The sequence below is a fragment of the Botryllus schlosseri genome, chromosome 11 (assembly GCF_051294905.1).
Source record: "Botryllus schlosseri isolate E-star chromosome 11, Bs_hap1, whole genome shotgun sequence".
Lineage (NCBI taxonomy): Eukaryota > Metazoa > Chordata > Ascidiacea > Stolidobranchia > Styelidae > Botryllus > Botryllus schlosseri.
In genome coordinates, this window is record NC_137246.1 from 22,059,851 (window position 1) to 22,083,671 (window position 23,821).

General features: G+C 41.5%; 4 protein-coding genes across 5 annotated transcripts in view; 2 read left to right on the plus strand and 2 right to left on the minus strand.

Moving 5' to 3' along the window:
* The window catches only part of LOC145449479 (uncharacterized), a 33,656-nt gene extending 24,128 nt beyond the window's left edge, over nucleotides 1-9,528 (plus strand). Inside the window, exon 13 of the mRNA XM_080327841.1 lies at nucleotides 9,329-9,528. The gene's annotated coding sequence lies outside the window, so the exon portion shown is untranslated. The remainder of the gene's footprint in view (nucleotides 1-9,328) is intronic.
* Nucleotides 1-23,821, minus strand: part of LOC145450646 (uncharacterized) — a 121,321-nt gene that overhangs the window by 70,143 nt on the left and 27,357 nt on the right. The window lies entirely within an intron of this gene.
* LOC145451106 (eukaryotic translation initiation factor 3 subunit D-like) overlaps nucleotides 1-23,821 on the minus strand; it is a 79,857-nt gene that overhangs the window by 39,341 nt on the left and 16,695 nt on the right. The gene's annotated exons all lie outside the window — the stretch shown is intronic.
* On the plus strand, nucleotides 3,727-14,007 carry LOC145449480 (uncharacterized). 2 transcript variants are annotated; one of them, XM_080327843.1, is made up of 7 exons: nucleotides 3,727-3,759; nucleotides 8,555-8,612; nucleotides 8,671-8,735; nucleotides 10,210-10,315; nucleotides 10,388-10,531; nucleotides 13,521-13,717; nucleotides 13,787-14,007. In XM_080327843.1, the coding sequence occupies exons 1-7, from the start codon at nucleotides 3,742-3,744 to the stop codon at nucleotides 13,976-13,978; spliced, it is 780 nt and encodes a 259-aa protein (XP_080183969.1). In that variant the 5' UTR covers nucleotides 3,727-3,741; the 3' UTR covers nucleotides 13,979-14,007. The 2 variants fall into 2 exon arrangements, with proteins under 2 accessions (XP_080183969.1, XP_080183970.1); XM_080327844.1 differs by lacking the exon at nucleotides 3,727-3,759 and adding an exon at nucleotides 7,612-7,981.

Consider the following 23,821-nt stretch of genomic DNA (forward strand, 5'->3'; position numbering starts at 1 on the left):
AATATATTTATGAACAACACCGTACCGTGTAGGGCGGAGCATGGACCGGAGCCGCATCGGTGCTTTTCCTGATACGGCCGGAGCCGGACCAGAGAATTGAAAAACAGGATAGGAGTCGGACCAGAGAATTTGTCGATCCGCTCCGCACTAAACCCTAGAGGGGCGGATTAGAGAGACTGGAGGGGGGTCGAACATGTTCGCGAACGTTCCGTCAATTATATTTGATTGGCTGTTTGTTTTCTTGCCAACTTCGATTTATAGCTGTAGGATGTTGATGGAATCCACTTAACTTCGTAGCAACGCGACACTAAAGTGCATTCAAAAACTGTTCACTGAACAATATTTTTTATGCAAGAATTTCTAGAAGAATTGGAGTAGAAGTAGTATAGGCCTACAACTAGAACTACTTGTGCAAGTGAAACAATTACATAAAACGCACTTGAATTCCATAGAGGAGTAGAAGTAGCCTACTTCGTTACCGATGACTTGCGATAAAGATATGAGCTTGGTAAAGGGTCGATTCCTCTAAAACGGGGATGTCAAATACACACGGGCCGCATCCGGCCCGACAGACAATTTCATCCGGTCCCCGAAGCCTTTCTGAGTAGATTGGAAAATGCTTATATTATCCAGCATATTTGTCACAAATGTTGATTTATTACGCGTTAAATATTCCATCAAGACAGCAAATGTCGAATATGTTCGTAGGCCACATTATATTCACCCGACTACGACTACCCAATTTCGAAAAGGCAAAAAGTGCACACCGAGTTGAGTTTTATAGGAAAATGTACCAAAAAGTAGTTTTTCACAGAAGTGATAACGCCGATGTTGGACCGTTATATGCGGTTTACACGGAAAATAAATTACTTAACACAAAGATATAATTTGAATATCAGTGCGTGGTCGCTGTTGTATCATTTCCGAGTCAAAACGCCCCCGGAATCTAGAGAAACCTGAATCGTGATTTAATAAGAATACAACAAATTCTAAAGTCCTCGTTTACAGTTTAATATCTTGTATTCCTCACATCTCACAACGCATTCACAAGGGTAACGTCATATTTCGACTACATCAAAAGGAGTATAGAAATAACTGAACTTACATCGTCGTTACTGCTACTGTTCTAGCAGCGGTTCATAAATGTATTCAACTGGCCAATCATCATCGTCAATTCCATTATTCGCGAATAAAGGTGTCGCTACTTGCTAGAATAAAACCCCTATGATTCGTGATACAATTGTAATATACTATTTTATCTATATATGCTTGATAATGAAGGAATATATAGTCAAAACCAAAGGGTGCGGCCCGCTAGCATTTGGAAGGTTTGAATCCGGCCCGCGACGTAATTTGAGTTTGATGCCCTTGCTCTAGAATGTTTGATACCGTAACCAGTTACCACTGTTTTAGACACAAGTTACTGGGTGTTTGATTGAATGACTACTCCCGAGCCTCGCATCTTTTTTTATCGCATTCTTGTGGTGTTTTGAATTGGTGAAATCGTTAATCAACTGAGCCCGCTCTGCATGTCCTACAGACGGCTTGCCGGATACGAAAATGGCCGACACGGTCCGCACACCATCCAATAGCGGCATCGACGCGCGCTTGGCGGCCTCGGAAATGGTGTTAGGCAGTGGCGGGTACCAATTGCTGGAAGACATGCGGCTTTCAGAAGAAGCGGATAGAGGTGGGTGTATAGTACAAATTACGTGAATCTGATTGTCTCGTTACACTTGTGTCCGTGTGTGTGGCAGCGCGGAAGATACCGAACTACAGCATCTCCAGTTTGGTGTACAAGGGCGACGGCCTGCTGCCGGACCACCAGAAAGCTGACTGTAACAAACAGGAAGCGCAACAGACGGGCGAAGAGTGCTCGAGCTCTTCGGACTCGCAAGATAAAACCGGCGGACCCGGTCCTAATGACGCAGTCGCTGTGAATATGGTAACAAATGGTTGTCACTAACTATTCTATTGTAACGCTGTGAATACCGAATCTGCTTTTTGAAGCTACTTTGGTAGTTTCCATACCTTTCATATTTTACGTCCACTTGAAGAATATAGTTTTGACTCGTCCTAGGAATCGTTATTTTTGCCTGTAATTGAGTAGAAACTTTACGGCTTGAACTTCCTATTATACTTTAGAGCAGGGGTCGCCAACTCAAAACGGGTCGCGGGCCACTTTTCAAATTTCGTACCGGCCGCGGGCCGCATGAATTCAATATCAATATAAAATAAGCCACACAGCTTAGCAATCACATTTTAAAACTTCATGTCAGTACAACTCTGTGTGCTATCTAACATAGGCGATGGGTATAGTTACCACAAAAGCAGTAATATTTTATCGAAGGAATTCAAATACAACAAAAATCATGATCATCAATTTCATTTTATTCTGAACTCTGAACTGTGCACGATACCTGACAACGCTTTTCATCGACTAATGAATCGATGTTGGGGCTAGCGAGATACGTTATTAGCTGAAAAACCATCTCCGCACGTAAAGCTGAATTTTATGGCGAAGCCCTAAGCCGGTTTCTAAGCTTCTATTGGTGTTGGCAGTGTTCGGGCCATTGCATGTCAAGGCAATATGCACATGCCCAATGCGCATCCATATCAGCTGATTCTCCCCCGATGGAATGCTGTTGACATAGTCACAACCGTTTTAGTTAGTGAGGAATATTGATGTTGGGCACAAGGGAATAGTCCAATTTGAAACAACAACAACAATAATATGTTGAAACTGTAATCAATTTCAGCATTTCTAAATGCTTTTCTTGGTGTTCTTCCGAAATCTCAAATCAAGTCGCGGGCCGCATGCGGACCGCGAACCGCGTGTTGGTGACCCCTGCTTTGAGAATAGTATATGATATGAACCCGAATATTTTCGGCTGACACTCGTCAGAGGTAATCGTCAGCAACTAGTAGATAATTGGAGAGAACATTGTACATCAACATCAACAATCGTATCACAGAATATGACATATCCAGCCATAATATTCGAATAGTGAATAGAAAGTCGAGCCGAGTCATAGTCATGGTGTTGTGACTCGAGTCCGAGTCATAGTGTTTACTGTTCAGTTTGGAGTTCAATCCAGTTAAATCCACTTTTTTCAACTCTTCCTAAGTGATATCGAATGGCTTGCATTCATAATATCGTGATTTTCCTCAGTCTTAACAGTTTCTGACCCTATTTTCCAAGTATCAGGACTGGTAGACGAAATACCAGTAATGTGGTGACTTTACTATTCGAAGTTACACTGAAATGTATGTATGTCTTCGCCGTCCTAGTCTCGAGTCATATGACTTGGTTCGGGTCATGCACAATGACTCGAGTACAAGTCGAGTCAATACAAAAATTGAGGACTCGAGTCATTTTACGCATTTAAAAAAATTCGACTCTAGTCAAGCCATTACAACCCCGCTTCTTTGACCACATCTGGTTGCTGGTCATCAAAAGCGATATATTACTGCAATCTCTTTTTCACGCGCCAGGTACAGCAGGCAACGTTCGTGCCCACCGACCTGACGCTGTCGCCGAGATTACGCAGCCGCGCCGAAGACACGACTCCGAGCGCAAGTTGGTATACCGCGCCGTTTGTATACTTTATGCCTTCGATGGCATATGCCTGCATTTTCCGCAGACCGCATGCAAGTCTGAAGTTTCGTAAGGGCTTTCTGGCGGTAGCGCTGGTTCCGGAATTTTGATGCGGCCGTCTTTGGTCAGCAGGATGCTCAACGATGTTTCCGCGCCGACAGGTGAACTGGAATGCGCGCGTTGTGACCGATCGTGTCATAGTTAGAACTGGGCGCAATCATACGAGTGCTCGAATCTCAATCGATTATTATGTAATGATTCGAGTCTAGTGAGACACGATGTTTTCTATAGAGAGTTATATGATCGGAGAGAATACCGGTGTCCGCATTATTTTACCAATGTAGAAACCTTGAAACCTTGCTTGCTGGTATCACATCATCCTCAAGATGTGTTACAACAAAAGGTGCATATCACAAAGTCCAATGACAAAGGTATGGTCTAGACCGGTGCCGGTCCGTGGCAAGTTCCCTGCCTGTCCGCCAATACTTTGAAATTTTGTATCTCAATTCCAAAATATAAGTTGGACGCTTGTCCAATAATTAGAGAAATGAAACATCAAATTAGAAGTTTGAGTATTTTTCTCCGCAGTGCTGTAATAGAGAGTTCATGCCATACTTTATGCGTACGTCACAATGGTCAAGTTTTGTACGAACCTGTTAAAAAGTGACCTACAAATCGTTTCGGACAAGTTATATGTGAAAGCTTCGGAGACTTTTAGATAAACTTCATTAATTTCCGACTGCGCCATTAAGCGACACTTATCAATATAATAGATGTTGTACCAAACAGCAAAGTCTCATTTCTTTAAAAAATACATCACAATCATGTTAATGGTCGGACTTCGCGAACTTCAATAGAACGATGTATAATCACTATAATAAAGATAAATCAAATGAATGTGCATTAAGTGAAGTTTAAAATATAACATTTGAGTAGCATACATTTGCCGTAATTGAATTTAGGGTCAATTTTGATTGCTGAAGGTTCACCGGTCCGCAACATTTGTTCTGGAGTTTTACCGGTCCGCGAGGAGAAAAAGTCTGAGAACCACTGGTCTAAACAAGACCAAATTATTATCTATATGCGGTGGAGAACTGGCATATTTTCTTTGCGGTCGCATAAAAGACGCCTTTTTTAACTTTCAATATCATCCATCCATAATATGATGGCGTGATACTGAGTGATATTCGACTCGAACCACTTCCGAATGGTGGTGCAAATGATAGGTTTATTTTTCGAGACATTTGCAATAACACGTAATCAGGGCCGTAACAGCACTTCGTCATCCCCCCAAAAAAACGTTGGTCTTGGGCCCCTCATAGAGAGATAAACCGAACGAATATCATCAGGCCCCCCAGGCTGTACGCTGTTTACCGCTACTTATCGTCTACATTGACTGTCAGTTTAGTGAGTGAGATTTTCTCACCTAATCGCGCGAAGCGCGGGAAATTTTTGTAATTCATGACTGAATCGGTCATTATCATCGGGAATTGCATATAGATTGCTATCAATTGTTATGCTCACGTAATCAGATTTACCGGTAGAGCTGAGTGAGGTGTGTTTTAAAAGGTAGGACCCCTCACTAATAATTAAACATCTCCGGATATATACCCGTTGGCAGGAACGAAACAGCACTTCATCAGGCCCCCCAAAAAACTTGTGATAAACCGTCTCCCATCACGCTGTTCGGTTTTGTCACGAAACTATAGTTGTAGCCTACTGTTTAGTGAGCCAGCGCGAGACGCGAAAATTTTCGATAATTCATGGTAAAATCGGTCAATAAGATCGGGAAATGCATATATATTGCTATCAATTTCTTGTCCTCTCTACTCACGTAATCAGATTTAATTACCGGTAGAGCTGAGTGAGGTGTCTTTGAAACTGTAGAGCCCGTAAATAATAATTAAGCATCCTCGGGCGAGCGGACCCGTTGGTATGACTTCGTTACATGATGTTATTTCGTGACCTCCTGTCTGCTATATCAAAAAATATAGAATCGCCCAAACGTACTAAACTAAAAGATCACACGCTTTCAAATTGGTATTTCTTCACTGGCACATTATTTTTCCCTGCGGGATGGTATTTGTCTTGTGAGGTTCAGATTGACAAGACAGGAACATTCAGCTACAGTCATTTAGGCGCATATGGACAATTAAACCTATATGTATTTTGTATATATAACGAAGTTTTCGGTCAGCATTAGGGAAGTCTTTTACGGCCAATGTTTTCTCGCTGCCGCTCGTGCCGGCACACTTTTTGGAGTCGCATATTACATAGCCTAAAACCAGTGTTGGGATCAAGTCACTACCTTGGAGTCACGAGTCGTTTCGAGTCATTGCACATTTTGACTCGAGTCAAATCAAGTCAATCGATTTTCAATGGTGACTCGAGTCAAGTCACTCGATTTTTGCAGTTGACTCGAGTCAAGTCGTGTCAAGTCAAGTCAAGTCACGAGTCAAGTCACAATTCAAGTCAAGTTGCCTTTTCGAAGTATGAGGCAAGATTACGTCATTGCATTTTGCTAGCTGTCTGAAATACACATTGAGTGGTCATTGATTATGAACCGATGAACGAATATAGAGTGAAATATACACGCTAGAAGGCGCTGTATCGCTCACAGAATCACAGATACGTAGAATTGTTGAACTGCGTAAGTTATTGCTTTGCCTCAGTTTATAGTTACTATCCAAAATAGAGAATGGAGAAACAAATTGATAAGATGAAGTATTATTTATACATATTGATATGAAACAATTCGAGTCTGCGCCAATGGTTGAGGGTATATTATAAACTGTATTCGAATTCAATTTCAATAAAACAAGAGGTTTGGTTAAGGTAAGAACAGAAATAGATATTTTGCTATTAAATTACTTGACTACTAGTTTACGACTACGTAAGCTGTAAGCTTCGATCACCTCTTTGGTGGTCGATTTATTTGTGAAAGAACAATGGAGTTTCAGTAAAACGCACGATCATTGAATGATTGGTCACTCTCCTGGGTTACACCGGCGGTTCACGAACAATTCGAAAATATGCAAGATAATGATTTTTATCGACATCATGACTTGAAATTGACTCGTGAATTTTGCTCCGAGTCACGAGTCAGATCCACATTTCTGATACGCCGAGTCAAGTCAAGTCATTTTAGCTAAGTGACTTGAGTCAAGTTAAGTCACACGAAAAAAATGACTCGAGTCTATTCATGACTCAAGTCATCCCAACACTGCCTAAAACATGGTGCGTCGTGGCGCGGTAATGGCCAACGCCGATATGCCCATTTCTATAAATCTTGCGTACTTTTTTTTGGGGGAAGAGTACCCAATAATCAAGACATTTGGCAACTTGAAATCGCGCGTAGGGCAAAATTTTTTTTTAGAAGTTGCATAAATTTTCAAAAAATACTCTATAATTTATGCTAATTGACGAAATAATTTTGGTCCACTTTCGAACTCAGCCCCCCCCCCAATTGGGGGGTATGGGGTGCGGCAATTACGGCCCTGCATGTAATGCACAATGTGATAACACGGACGCAATGCGATAATAATGAACAGATAGGATGATGTCGAAACGCCCAAGTACTGTCTTTCGATCTAACATCCTACTCGGCGTATCATGTCATGATATGCCAGTGAAATTGAAGGCGTCTTTTTCCGGTATAGGGTTGTATGGTAATCGCATTAAGTCGGTAGATTTTTAAATTGTCGTTAAGCAATGAGGCGAAAATGAGCCGGGTACTTGATACGGTACAGTACCGGACTGTTCGTATAATTTATATTGGGTGTTAAATTAGTATTGCTGCGCTGATAAGGGTGTACTGTGTGAATAAGTTCGCGAAGAACGAAGACTTTTGTCGTGTATATTCCACCGCGCGAGTCGCGGTTGTTTCTCCTGGCTGATAAACTCGGAAATATGATCCTAACCGGATAGGGAACTAGCGAGCGGTTTCTATGTACAACAAACGCAAGCCAAAAGCGACGGGGCTGGCTATGTATCCTGTTTTTGAAATGTAGATTAGATACTGGATATATTGTGTATAAAATAGAATGTATGCGTTTGTTAGGGCATCAGCGAGAAGCGCGCTAGCGTGTCAAATAGAGTATAATACAGTATACACAATGTGAAAAGGCTTGTTCGCGACTTATAATCGCATTCTATAGCTGATATCCGGCTTTTAGTGGCCTCTATTTTACTGTACAAACTTTATTCCGGAAATTATAACTGTTGTCAGTGTACTAAGCGGGCATCGCGACAATCCGCTGTAGTGGGAAGGCGGAAACTGTATATTCAAATAGTGTACTCCTATAGTGAAAGAGGTTGGACACTTTGCGTTCAAGGCGGTTCCTGAATTTTTTTCTTGCCGCAACCAATACCAAGCGATAAACAGTAAGAGCACATTCGAGTCATCCTGCTGGGCGTGTATCCGCGTGGTAGCGAGAACTCCGTCGCTGTGAAAATTCACTCCTAATTTTATATCCTGCATGGTCACGAAGTGTATATTTTTCACATGCGATAAGTAGGCCTAGCGAAGTACTTTCGCTTTTTCGAAGTTTACAAGCATATTTTGGCTACCTTCTCTTCCACATCTGCCTGAACCCTGTTTTTTGGCAAAACCACGTATAGTTTTCATACTTCGGATATTGAAAAGAACAAAGTAGTGCTGCGATTGGTTTTCATTTCTTTAACGTGTAAAATCGCGCTCAATAGCCATCACAGTAGCTGCTCAATGAGTCGATGTATTCTCGAAGGTTTACCTATTCAGAGCGTCGTTATGCCTTAGTCGCGATCGCGAAGATGTGGCTTGTAATTTCACAAGTAGCCCACCACCTATTAACGAACCCTCGACCGTATGTGCTTTTCAAAACTAAACACTAGTTTTGATACGTCTTGCAAATCGTTACTTCTACTCGATCGGCGACGCTCACTTCATTCACCATATGACCTCTGCTATTTTTGCAGGCAAGGTTCCGCGGGGATCGTTTGATTCAACGGAAGGCAAAAGGACTCCAATGCTGTAGTGAGTCTGCGACATTGAAACCGTCGTTCGTGTGTATTTACAGCGCATTGTTGTGCAGTTGGTTGCGGTCGCTGTCGTGTGTTATCCAAGAGACGGAATCTACTTGTTCTAGAATCCACGAAGGTAATCAGTCCATATATTGTCTATATATTCCTGGGAGGGGGGATCTTGCCGAAAAGAAATGCGGTTAAATCTTCTATATATCCAACGCTGTATTAGTCTCCAAACAGGCGGGAAAGAATCTGAAGAATGACGAAGTGGTTGGGGATAATACGAAGCTCATCATCATCATCATTGGTTTATTAGCAATTTTATCAGTTCAATACACCACAAAAAATGCGATACAATGAAAAGAAAGGAAGATGTCGAAGCGACTAGGAGTTGTCTATGGAATCGGACACCCACCTTGGCCTATAGGCGATGTAAAGAGGAGGCATGCACACTGAATGAAAGTAAAGAAGATAGTATAGAAAAAGGAAGCGACAAGAAATAGGGCGGCATGTCATGGGAAGCGAGATCGATAGGTCAGTCGTGGTCCGGTAATCTTGAGGATGGACTGTATCTATTTAGTAGTAATTGCTTGTATTTCGACTTGAATGTGGACATGCTCGTCGACTGCCGGATGGCCGGCGGGATACTGTTCCACACATCAGGTCCGGTCGTGAGTGAAAATAGATAATTCCGATAATGAAAGAGCGTAATATACTGTTCGGCAGATTCAAACGCCGGATTTGAAAGGTGGTGAAGCATCCGAAGATTGAGATTCGGGACGACGGTCGTGTTCATTATTCATTCCATTGCATTTTCTGTTCTGTAATTGTGTATATTTCGTATCATTACTGCCATTACTGACGATTTGGCTTTTCTGCACGACTTTGTACATATATCTTGTTGAATATATTTTCATTTTTCCAGGGTGGGTTAAAGCAGTTGTCAAAATCGTTACTTTGTGGGAGGCCTGTAATGTAGATGATTAAACACGCCATATTCCCCGTGTCAACCTATATCTTGCAATTCGGTTTGCGTCCGTGCCGGTTACGTTTGTAGTTGGGCTTAGATCTGTACTGAACTGGGACTTGTATTAACTGCATTTGCATAACCATCGCGACTTGTGTGATCGGCTTGATGTTCGGAAGTGTAGTTATTTTAGCGCGAGTTATACGTACAAGTACACACGCCGTTGTCTGGAGATGCAATTGAGTAAGTGCACGGAATGCTAGCTCGCTTCCTGAGAGCAAGGATTACTTCCTGCCACTCTGATGATGCCGGGCGATCTTGGTCCGTCTATTCTGTCCTGTGGTATTCACAATCTAGAACAGCACAATTAGCCGCAATCTAGGTTTTCCGTTACAGCATTCGGATTTCGGAATCGTGATATTGTCGATTAATCGTTGAGGTGATCGGAGTTGGTTTAAGCAATCCTCTTGTAAATAGATATATAGGCCTACCCGAGGTGTCGCATAGAATCAGATTCGTTTCCGAAAGTTTACTGGCCTGGATTGTTTATATGGCTCGATAAGCACGAGACGTATGTTATATAGGCTACTATAATAATGGCTACAATTTTCCACGGGTGTAATTCTGTATTTAATTGCAGTGTTTTTCTGATATGAATCTCAAGTACTCAATCATTGCCATCACTTTTCTGGTAGTCACTGTCTCACGGTGTTGCGATTCTATTTGCTGTGGGAGAGGCAGAAAAGGTATGGAGCTAAGCAGGCTTCAGCTAAATATGATGTGACTGCAGAACTTGATACCATGTTTCTTTTATCTAGGATTTTGCAAAGACTGCAGCAAGGTAGGCTTTCGCACGAGTCAGAAATGTTGCGGAGGCGGGAGTGGAAAAGGATTTGGCTGCAATATATTCTGCTGCAATTGCGGAACATGTAGAACGGGAAGACCAAAAATACGTTACCAGTGTAAACGGCCTGTATTTCATATATTTTATATCACATTGCTATTTACATCTACTATACAGTCCAACTGAAGTTTTTATCGTCGTATTCGTAGAAAGAGAAGCAGCGTAACATGCCTGCATTTCAACTGCTGATGTAAACGTGGATGAGAGTTGTTTCCTGGACATCGATTTCTCTAATAGGCCTACAATAGTTCTCATATCATGTACTTTCTAAACATAAACCACCTAAATCCAGAGGTGGTCAGTAACGAAGTACTTATACTTTTTTAAAGTACTCAAGTAGTTTTCCGCTACTTGGTTACTTACTCGAGTAGATCGAAATTCTCGTTACTTCTACTTCGCAATATTTTGTGATTTGCTTTTCGCTAGTTTCAGTTTGTCAAGTAGAAGTAGTTTAATCCTCCAATCAGGAAGATAGCCTGAGGGATTTCGGGGCTGTTTTCACGGAGTATCAGCATTTAATTTACATAAAAGGTGGGTAAAGCCCAGTATTTTCGTCGCGCTTCGCGCACAGTGGATATGGAGTGAGCAATGTGGTTTCACGAAAGTATCTGTGAATATAATTTGCGTAACTGGTTGCGTGGCTCCGTTCACACAGCACTGTCGCCCATATGAAATATTTCATCACAGTTTATGGCCCATCATAACGTTTGAAACTGATGTTTCGCTATCTAGCATTAACTTATCGTATCATAATCTAGCAGTTCATGGCGTGTCCTAATCTGGAAAAGTGGACTCTGACTTTTTTTTAGCTTTAGACCTGTTTTATCATACCACCTCTTAAACTTTCTGGACTGAAGACATGAAATACATTTTCCGATTTTAGAAGTAATATTTATATTTCTCTTTCAATTCCCAGAATCATATTTCGAGTTCTAATTAGTTTCAGTTCTTTTGTCTGAAAAACATACATGTTGAAGTATAAAAGCGAGTGTAGCAATGACTTTAATTTCCGGAAATAAAGCTACGCAATATGGCATTTTACGATCCACCCTATTTTTATTAACGTTTACTAATCGCGCAAAGCGTTTACACCGTATCCGGTACAACTTCTATATTTTGCTCTTTGACTAAACTACAGACAGACTAACCTACGGGCCTTATAATATGGAGGAGGGCGCCATACGATGATATTTTCTAAAAAAGGCTGTTCGAGTAATCCAAGGATTAGCATCGTATTTCCATATCAATACCGTCATTTTCATCCCAAGATGCGGACGAATGCTTGTGCCGTCGAAAATTGGATACCTCCTGGTATGCATCAATATGAATCAAAAGCGCACAAGTACAACACACGCGCGTCCACGTCGTCCAAATATCATATGATCGACCGAAAAGATGATCGCTCTATCAAATATGCCGGACCTGGTGTGAGGAACAGTATCCCGCCGGCCATTCGACAGTCGACGAGCATGTCCACATTCAAGTCGAAATATAAGCAATTACTACTAAATAGATACATTCCATCCTCAAGATTACCGGACCACGACTTAACTATCAATCTCGCTCTCCATGACATGCCGCCCTATTTCTTGTCGCTTTCTTTTGTATATACTATCTTCTTTACTTTTATTCAGTGTGCATATGCCTCCTCTTTATATCGCCTAGCCCAAGGTGGGTGTCTGATTCCATAGACTACTCCAAGTCGCTTCGACATCTTGCTGTCTTTTCATTGTATCGCATTTTTGTGGTGTATTGAACTGATAAAAATTTCTAATAAACCAATGATGATGATGATGATGATGATGATGATGAGCTCTGCACTAGGGATGGTGTGAACGTGAGGTTCACGTTCGCGTTCTGTGTGTGAACCTCGGAAATTCAGAGGTTCGCGTTCACAACAGAACCTTTATAGGTTCTGCACTGTGAACCTTTTTAAGATATTACAATTTTTACTTTATTATGACATCTTTGGTACGAATTTATTGCATTTCAACTGCGGGCCGGTCCCTCTATGCATGGCGCTGGCAGCAGAAAAAATCAACAGAAAACGAATATGCACCTTGACAGTCTCAAAGATTTTACTTGCTTTGTTACAAAAGTTTGCTCCAAATATCCAGCTTTCCGATTGTGAATATTTAGCGACTCTCTGCTGTGAGCTCGACTCGCCATCACACAACGTCACGAGCGAAATACACTTATAGTAGTCAGCGAATGATGCTTATTCAACCAATCAATCTTGACTTCATTTGTTTATTGCGGGTTTTGGCTACTGCTGTATAACTTATTAATGGGATAATATCGGTAGCAAGCATAGAAACCCTGTTTTACACTCTGCTCAAAATCAATGCAGCAATACTCAGACGCCGAATACATTGTCCGGTCTGACCAAGACCGTTAAGGTGTTTCTTATATTCCCTGATAAGTCCTCGTCGAAGTTGTTGGCAAAGCGACGGATAATATTGATTTTATGGAAGTATTATATCATTTGATTGCCTCAGTTGATACATTCAGCGACGTTTAAAACGCCAATATGTACTTCCGCATTGTGGGATTATGTGGCCCGAGTCGTCGCTAGGTATCGTGTACGTACATGTACATTAATATAGGCTATCACTTCATTGAAAGATAGGGTTGGAATTAGCAATATGACGTCACGTGACGTCATGAGGTTCACGTTCGTGTTCACACAGAACCTTTCAAAAAGGTTCGCGTTCACACGAACCTGAACCTTTCAGAGGTTCACACCATCCCTACCTGCACCTTTCGAATAGCTCAAGTTACAGCTGTTAACAATCCACGCGAACGAATTACGATCGTTTTCACAACTACTTACATACTTGAGTAGATTTAAAGTCAGTCAATTCTACTTCAAGTAGTTTTCGGTTTAATTCTGAAGAAGTGCTTCTACTCGTACTTGAGTAGGTTTTTTTCTCCGCTCCTTCTACTTCTACTTGAGTAGCTTTCTTGACTACATTGACCACCTCTGCCTAAATCTCATAGACGTCGCTCAATAATGCCTCTTTTCAACTTCTCCTGCTCAATTTTAGCTGGATGGTGGCTTGGAGCTACATATTCTTGCGCTCAGTACTTGTATAGCGGAGATGATTCATTTGGGACAGCAGCACTATCACGATCTGACGCAATTTCTGAAACCAGAGCAATATTCGTAGACTTGGATGCAAATAAAGATGACTCTCTAAACCGCAATGAATTTTTTGACGGTTTAAGCGAATTCGTGAGATTGGTATGTACTGTACAGAAGTTTTATGGATTTATGTTGACTACGCAATGCGACAAAAATTTTATTTGGCAGGACTCAGACATTTCGTTCTCTTATTCCACCGAATTTATGAAAGACGGAAACGCCGATGGTTCTTCCCGAGATTACGATAGACACGAGGAAGACCAAATGGACACGTTCCGATCGGTAATGACGGAATTTGTGAAAATGGACATCAACAATGACGGATTCATACAGGCTAAAGAGTTCGACCTAGATTTATAAACTAATATCAATATATACAGGCAACAAGATATCTGAGTTTTATTATTGGCTTATCACAAGCTAACAGGTGCGATTCGAACATATTAGGCCTATAAAGATCTATGAGGTAATATATTTGCTGACTGTGAGGCACGTATAATAATTGTATTTAGTATTAGTCAGCCACAAACTCTGACGTTATCAAAATCTAATCATATATGGCTCTTTTGCGTATAATATATGTGGCTCTCTGCCAAACAATTATTTTTGTACTGAATTGATCAATATTGCAATAACTGGTTAGGAAATTTTCGTCTCTGCCAGAATAATTATTCTCGTTGCCGTATAAACATGTCTTTCAGAGGTAAAGAAAATGTCGTCTTCAGGGATATGGACCCGGACCACCCTTTTCAAATTTAATTTACTCTCGCGCCGGCGACCAATATCACTCGCGAATTCGATGTAGCTGACTCGAAATCTTGGGCTGCACGATACGTTGATAGATCGAAGAGAATAGCAGACATGGCTATGCCCATATGACAGCGTAGTTATCATTGTCTTCCTCTTTCTGATCTAAGGCATCTTTCGTTTATTTGAAAGCAAAAAGTCTAAGGCGAAAAATGAACTGTCATATGGAAGTGGCTTTCACAATTTCAAACTCGAATATAACAACGTAGTTATCGAATACATATTGTCTACCACTTCCTGGCCTAAGGCACAAAATGAACTGCCATATGGAAGTGACTTTCACAATCACAAACTCGAATATGACAACGTAGTTATCAAATACACATTGTCTACCACTTCCTGATCTAAGGCACAAAATGAACTGCTATATAGAAGTGACTTTCACAATTACAAACTAGAATTACAAACAACGCTGTGGCTATTTAATTTCTTGATTGGTAAGAAGCTTCGTAGTACAGGTGATAAAATGCAGGCGTGTAGCGCAACGTTATATGTTACCAACGAATACTTTGAAAATCGAGAAGTCGATCAGTATTAGATTGTCGGAATCAGTGCGACAGTTACATTCGATTAATATCAGTTATTATAACTCCTAACCTATGTATGATGATTTGGGCTATCGTCCCGGGCTTTATTTCCGAACGCAAATCCGATTTTTTCGATTAACCGCAGGTTTTTTTTATTATCTGATATCCGGATATAATTCTGTCGGTTAACCGAATAAAGGAGTATCGTTTTAAATGCGTTTCACACTTTTCAGTAAGCTTCAGTAAGTCGTATTATCAGTGTTGCGCGCGGCCAATTAGCGAAAAGCGTGTTGCCAGCGAGATACGTGTGTATGCAGTGTGCACTGTGCACTGTACAGTGTACACTGTACGTACAATGTAACGCGACGCGCTCCCCTGCTGAGAAGCTCGCGAAATGAGGTCATTGATTGCCGCGCGCTCAGCTATCGTCGCTTGCCTGATTTATCGCTTCTTCAACAAGCCTGTAGTTCCGCTGGCTTGTAGAATCGCATCTGCAATAGACTCTGTGCACGACTGGCCTGCACAATCGCATCTGCATTGGCTTGGTGCTCACGATATTGCCGATGGCCTACATAATCGCATCTGCAATAGGCCTGGTACGAAAGCTATCATAGCTGGCCTAACCATCACATCTCTTGATTTCCGCTGATACTTAATCCGAAAAATTATCTAAACCGCATCATTTTATCGTGAATTTCTCAACAAGGAATTGAAGCGAGATATCATGTCGGCATCAATTCTAATATCAGCTACTCGTCCTTTCAGTACTCCAAATCTAAACAGAAGAATGGTCAAAAAGGAATGTATAGTCTTTGAAGCCTTTGGGAAACGACCTGCCAACCATTAGACTCCCTACGAAGAGCATTCAATGCATGTGGAGTGTGGACTCTTTGATACAAAATTCCGGTCCTGGCTACAGGATGCCACAATTGATGGATAGTGCTTTATAAGGAGGGCGTTGCATTATCAGTGGACATTAAACTTGCGTGATATTTCTCGTGTTCGCTCGTACTGCGCGCGTACGTATAGATCTACAATAACACTGTGTAATGATTTTGCGATCCAATTTTCATGCAGACCTCGCGAAATCGATTCTCTCACTTTGCAGTTATTATCCGGTTAACCGGTTAGATAAATTCCAAATATACGGATATATCCGTTATCCGGATAGTGAAAATTATTGATATCCGAACTAAACCTGTCGCGCCTATAACGGTGGGTCATGGTTTTTTTCGCTTATATGTTTTAAAAGCACTTCGAGTCGCTGGTACTCACGCAAGGGATTTTTCCAACATTAAACAGCAATACATTTATTTGATATAACTTCATAATTACAATTGAAGAACTGCCACTGAAGCATGTAGATCAGTGGTTCCCAACCTTTTTCGGTGGCAGGGCCAAATTTAGAATTTCTGAGTACGGTCGGGGCCGCACGAATACCAGGGCAATGAAAGGAGCCCAAAATAGTCACTAAAATATGAAAATTGGCATTGTTCCGATCATTCGCTTGACGCCATTGGCCATTGTGTTGCCGCGCTCCCGTTGTTCATAACAATCAACCTTTGGTGGCTATTTCGGAGTAGTTTTATTGCCCTGGCGAGATTTCAAATCGTATTATTGGAATCAGTGCGACACTTGCTTTCGATAAACACCGACATATCAAATTATTCGGACGCTTGGGTCGCGAGCTATAGGACTACCAATTATGTTGCTTTTTGCCGGCTAAGCAGTACGCATCTCGGCGTATTCAATCGTGAGTCTATAGAATGTAAACGTGGAATGGCAGCGACCGATTTTGCAGCTTCGTTCCGCTTCGCTGAAGCTTTACTCAGACTTATTTTACGGCAGCTACTGTAGAATATCTGGCAATCCAAAAGTTGTCTTCCAGAGCTCGGAATTTACTGAATCCGGTCTTGATCGAAAGCTAATGTCGCACTGATTTCGAAAATATCAATCAAAATATGGTGAAGCACCGTACTGAGATGATAAACCACCCTCAACATCTAAAATCTGCATTGTTCAGAACAATCGGATGACCGCAAAACAATGACCATAACAATGACCCATTGCGGGTCTTCGATTGTTCGGACAATGCCGATAATTCAGACTTGGAGGGCGAATTCTAAGCGGTTCAGTGCCTGATCATATGTTTATTTACATTTTCGGAATCAGTGCGACAGTAGCTTTCGAACAAGACCAGATTCAGTAAATTCTGAGCTCTGGAAGATAACTTTTGGATTGCCAGAAATCCTACAGTAGCTGCCGTAGAATAAGTCTGAGTAAAGCTTCAGCGAAGCGGAACGAAGCTGCAAAATCGGTCGCTGCCATTCCACGTTTACATTCTATAGTGAGTCACTTGTTGCACATCTATCCTTAAATTAGTTATCAATACCCAGGGCCGTGACAGCACTTCGTCAGCCCCCCTAAAAAACCGTTGCTCTTGGGCCCTCCATAGGGTGATAAACCGAACTTCGAAGCCCACCAGACCCCCCTCAGGCTAGACGGCTGTTTACCGCTATTTATCATCTAAATCGGGTGTCCGTTTTAGGCAGCTATACTCTCGACTAATAGGCCTTTTGCAGGACTTCGATCACGTGACTAGGTCGCATAGCAACCACAAATTGGTTAGCAAGCTACTTTCTCGCGCACCTGCTTCAGTGCTAAATATCGCATATTGTACTGTTGATTTCTAGTTGTAAACGTTTCGGAAATTTGTTGTAGAAGTCATCAGAGATCTACCTATGCTAGATGCCAATCCTGTACAAAGCATATAGAAAGATATCGTCAGAATTACGCAGAAATCCGTCGTTAACGTAGCCGTATTTCGGATACAGTATATTATCGTTTTTGGGCTGTAAAAGTTTTATATAAAACGCATGTGTCATGGAAATGCGCAAGGATTCAAATATGTTTGATGTCTTTGATTCATGAACTATGTAAACTCCTTGCGTCAAAATGATCGACATTGTAGCCGTTATTTGGTACCGTAGTCAACTATGATTTTATGACACAAAATTCGACATTGCAGGACATTGACTGCGTGATATTTATTGCAACATTAAGTTAGGTGTGGATAGTATACTACACTATAGTTGCATTGTAGTGGTAGTGTGTAATCATTGCAGCATTTTGATTATTGATATCGATTGCAATATATATATGATACTGATATTTTTAAGCCTAGAGACAATGACTGCCAGTGCCAGTACGTTAATGTGTTAGGAATTCATGCCATGTGCTACATCAAGGGTCGGCAACCTACGGCCCGCGGGCCGGATCCGGCCCGCCAAGCGAAATCGTCCGGCCCGCGACATAATAACGAGTTATCACAAGAATACGGCCCGCCGTTTCATAATGAATTTCAATCTGCAGTGCAGCGCTGCACGACAAAATGCGGCATTGCTACGATATATTAGTAGCCTACATCGTATTAGTCTATTGTTACGCCATAAAACGAAGGTGGTTGAAGTAGGCGTTGGAGATAGACTAGACTGGAACAGTGCTTATCAATCGGGTGTATCTCACAACCGAAGGTCTTCCATACTTTTTTAAAGGGTTTACCACTCTAACTGGGTGTGACAATAAAGGTGTTCTTCCTTTGCTTCAAAAACGCTTGGAACATCTCAGACGCAAGGACGGAATCTCAAACTGTTCAATTATAGATAACTAGCCTCCATATGTTAGTTAGCCTGTCTTTAGTTTAATTTTCCAGAAGGCATTGTGTGCCAAGACAAAAAACCTGAATAGTGTTTTGGCCACAATGGGGAAAACTGTTCATATGATTTTAGTCTCATTAACTGAATCAGTTACGCCGATATTACTAGAAGCAGATAATCAATATGGCGATGTCATGTAGGCCTATATCTGTCATGTTCGCTCATTAAGTCGAGCAGCTATGCTTACACGAGTGTATGAACTGAGAAATAAAATAGCAACTTTCCTCGAAAACACAAATATCGCCGACTCATAATCTTGTAATCGAAAATGGGTATCTCGTCTTGCTTTCCTGGTACATTTAACGTCACATCTGAACAAATTGAATTTGCAACTTCAGGGGGAAAACAACTAAATACATGGGATGTTGAGGCGCATTCAAAACAAATCTGTGACTCTGGAAATGTCAACAGTACAAAGAAAATTATGCTCACTTTCCTATACTGGAGGAGAAAAAACATAGTACCAACACTACATTTGTAACCGGGGAGCAACCTGCCCCCAAAGGAAAATGGCGAGATTGGAGTAAATTTTTAAATATCATTATTATTATTATAATCACAATCACAACAACGACAGTGGCGCTTATCGCCTGTTTAGGCCTTGTGCGCCACGACAATGCATTCGTAAAGTTCAGTTTCTTTGCTTTTGTATACTCAGGACGACTTTCATGCTCGCGCACATCCACTCTTCCATTCGCTCTCGCTTTCGTGCGTCCTCTTGCTGGTCTCTGCTGCCGACTTCGGAGCTCGGCTCACTCTTTCTCTGGGCTTTTTCAAGGCGCTGCGTTAACAGCGGGATCGGCGATGAGGAGCCCAGATAAACCTCCGACACATAGATACATGGCAGAGCCGAGACCCGAACCACCAACCATTGGTGTCGTGACTGCAGTGTTTAACCAACTGCGCCACTCGCTTCCCTACGCATGTGAATAATAGTTTTGAACAGTGAAATTCACGAAGAGCAAGCTAAGATCACGTATTTCGGACGTCCATTTTGACTAGGGTATGATACTTGTTTCATCTGACTTGTTACCAGAAGTTGAAAACCTTTCACAAAGCAAGCTGCGTCAATTGTCACAATTATTCTGTGTTGTTGAAGTGTAAATACATGTGTCTCCTGATTGGTATGATTGAGATTGCAGCAATGTAGGATAATATACCGAAGTGAGCGTAAAATCTAGTACTAAGAAAAATTCCGGCCCGCCAAAAAGTTGTACACCCGAAATTTGGCCCGCGACTAGCAAAAGGTTGCCGACCCCTGTGCTACATACTATATATATATTAAACATCCTATGCTATTGTATGGCTTCTCAGTTAAACAATTCAAAATATTTAGACCTCTACACCTATATTACAAGTTATTGATCATTCTGTCATGCTGCCAAGTGCCACTACCCGAAGAAAAATGATCATCAGCTCCAATTGAGGGTGCAATAAACTGACCGAGGCCTGGATCACTTGATTGGTTGCCTGGATTGGATTACTTCACTCTTTGACACAGTGCAAATATCTTGAGTTTCAAGACATGGCTATACCACATGTATACGAATTAATGATCTGATGGATTATCCCAAGAGAGCCGAACATAGGCAACTAAGAAATTGATGATGCCCTCGTCAAGAATTCAGCCTGGAGCCAATTATTATCACCACATAAAATTCGGTCATGCAGTAGAAGGAAGCGTGGTTTCATGCCAACAGAAAATGTCAGCAGATGATCTGGCCACTGACTAACTGTCCTGAACTTCTTTCCCGATGTTGATGTCTGCTTTGAAAATGATATTTCATTTGTGTACAACAAGACAAGCGCTCTTCCGTAGATGCTATGAATCTGTCCAGACAAGTGGCTATGGAAGTTACATTATGGCATCCTCTGTTGGGGGGCTGCCAGTAAAACTGCACTCAAGCCACTGCAGAAACTACAGCATAAAGTGCTCCGAATCATAGCTAGGGCCCCAAAGGGGCCTGGCTGCCCATCCAATAAGTCGCTGCTGAAGAGATTCGGCGTCCTAAACATAGAAGATATGCGGAAACTAGAAATCGCCAAGTTTATGTATCAGTTTCACTGCGGTCGTTGCCCCGAATATTTCAATGACTTCTTTACCTCTGAATCAAAAGCGCACAAGTACAACACACGCGCGTCCACGTCGTCCAAATATCATATGATCGACCGAAAAGATCATCGCTCCATCAAATATGCCGGACCTGATGTGTGGAACAGTATCCCGCCGGCCATCCGACAGTCGACGAGCATGTCCACATTCAAGTCGAAATACAAGCAATTACTACTAAATAAATACAGTCCATCCTCAAGATTACCGGACCACGACTGACCTATCGATCTCGCTTCCCATGACATGCCGCCCTATTTCTTGTCGCTTTCTTTTCTATACTGTATTCTTTACTTTCATTCAGTGTGCATGCCTCCTCTTTACTACGCCTAGGCCAAGGTGGGTGTCCGATTCCATTGACAAATCCAAGTCGCTTCGACATCTTCCTGTCTATTCATTGTATCGCATTTTTTGTGGTGTATTGAACTGATAAAATTGCTAATAAACCAATGATGATGATGATGATGGAGGTAGATGAAAATACATAGGCATAAGAGTCTCGGCAGTTATTGAACTTGATAAGGTTAACATGCATTTTTCTTCAACTATTTCTTATGCTCTGGGTATCGAATGCACAAAAATTAATAAATTGCACTTCTTTCCAAGTTTATTTGTAAATTCAATGAATCAAAGAATATCACAAGTTCAGAATATTACGAGGTCAATGCAAAAGAAACGATGTTCGTCGTCTTTAGAGGATGTTTCTGAGTTGGTTGAACCAATACACAGAGGGGGTCAGCAACGAAGTACTGTTTTACCTGGGTACTAGCGTCATTATGAGTTTAGGCTACTTCCACTTCTACTTGACACTTTTTAGGTAGTACTTTTTTGTCAGGTTTCGGATTTTGTCAACTAGAAAGTAGCTTTGGCGCATGATTGCATCCCCTTCAAGCGTGAGGTTGTCATAACAACTGGGCAAAATAGCCCCAGTACCACGGTAACTAAATCAATTTTTGAAAATTGCACATATTTGTGGTGTCATCACCCTTTTGCGTTGATCAAGAAGATGCAACATGAAATGTTTACAGTTGTCACGTGGCATTAATTTCTAAAACTAAGGGACCCTCAACCAAATCTACTTCATGTAACGAATTTCTTGACTACTTTTCAGAAATTCATTTCTACTTCCACTTGAAGTACTTTGGACATGTCCTGGAAGTAATTAGTGCTACTTGTACTGGAGTAGAAATTGAGGCATTACTTCTACTCGGTTCCCAACAATGACCACGTTGACCACCTCTGGGTATAGGATGACCGATCTTGTCACTGCGTTTGAGCTGTTCTAAGAGTTATTTGATAGTTACTTCCCTTAGTTCGCTAAATAGCGCACATATGTGACATCAACTATTTATCAAAATCGCGTGTGATTTGCCAAATCCACTTCAATCGCAGTTGTGAAGTAGTGCTAATAAAATCGGCATTGTATAAGGCAACAATAAAGTGCACTGCATTGCTTAGTCTTGATGGCAGGTTCTCCCAAAAGATACTTCCGATGTGTTCAGCGACATTTGTTTTATAGCAGCACGCCAGCAGACAGTATATCCTGATCATTGCGGGTCCCGGCTGCTTCAGTCATATCTTCCATCCAAAATCAGACTCCACAACAGACAAATAGTTCTGGTTGATCCAACAAATACTCTTACCAGAATATAAACCAATCGCTTTACTTCAAATGCATAAATTTAAGTACATATGATCAGAGTTGAGTACCGTAATACGACTACGTTACCGATGGATTTCTTCGTAATTCTGACGATAACATTCTAAATGCTTTGTACATGATTGACATCTAGCATAGGTGAATCTCTGATGACTTCTAAAACAAATTTCCGAAACGTTTACAACCAGAAATCAACAGTACAATATGCGATATTTAGCACTGAAGCAGGTGCGCGAGAAAGTAGCTTGCTAACCAATTTGTGGTTGCTATGCGACCTAGTCACGTGATCGAAGTCCTGCAAAAGGCCTATTGCGAGAAGCGCGAAAAATTTCTATAATTCATGTTTGAATCGGTCAATATAATCGGGAATTGCATATATATTGGTATCAATTTTTATCCTCTCTCTGCTCACGTAATCAGTTTGACCGGTTGAGCCGAGTGAGTTGTGTTTGAAAAGGTAGGACCACTCAATATTAATTAAACATCTTCGGGCGTATACCCGTTGGCAGGAACGAAACAGCATTTCGTCAGGCCCCCCAAAACACGTATTAGGTCATGAGCTCCCATAGGGCGATAAACCAAACCCCCGTCCCGTTGTTCGCTTCTGCCACGAAATCAGGATCACCGTTTAGTGAGCCAGAGTGAAGCGCGAAAATTTTCGATAATTCAAAATAAAATAGGTCAATGAGATCGGGAATTGCATATATATTGCTATCAATTACTTGTCCTCACTGCTCACGTTATCAGATTTATCGGTAAAGCTGAGTGAGGTGTCTTGGAAACTGTAGGGCCCGTAAATAATAATTAAACATATTCGGACGGGCGGACCCCGTTGGTATAAGACTTCGTTACGTGATGTTATTTCGTGACCTCCAGTCTACTATATCAAAAAATATAGAATCGCCCAACGTACTAAACTAAAAGATGCACACAATTTCAAATTGGTAGTTCTTCACTGGCATATAATTCTTCCCTGTGGGATGGTATAGCCTATTTGTCTCGTGAGGTTCAGATTGCCAAGACAGGAACATTCGGCGCCAGTCATTTAGGCACTTATGGTCAATTATACCTATATGTATTTTGTATATACATAACGACGTTTTCGGTCAGCGTAAGGGCAGTCCTTTTCGGTCAGGGTTTTCTCGTTGCTGATCGTTCTGGCACACTTCTTGGAGTCGCATGTTACATGGCCTAAAACTTTATATGTCGCCGTGCGTCGTGGCGCGGTAATGGCTAATGCCGATATGCCCACTTCTAGATCTTGCGTATTTTATCTTGGTGGAAGAGTACCCAATAATTAAGGTACTTGGAAACTGGAAATCGCGCGCAGCGCGCAAAAATTTGAAAAAGTTGCATAAAATACTCTATAATTTATGCTAATTC

What these genes read in the sequence shown, in the direction of transcription:
- LOC145449480 (XM_080327843.1), top strand. An exon ending in TTGTTCTAGAATCCACGAAG is followed by an intron (nt 8,736 to 10,209) that starts GTAATCAGTCCA and finishes ATTTAATTGCAG; the next exon opens with TGTTTTTCTGATATGAATCT. An exon ending in TAAGCGAATTCGTGAGATTG is followed by an intron (nt 13,718 to 13,786) that starts GTATGTACTGTA and finishes TTTATTTGGCAG; the next exon opens with GACTCAGACATTTCGTTCTC.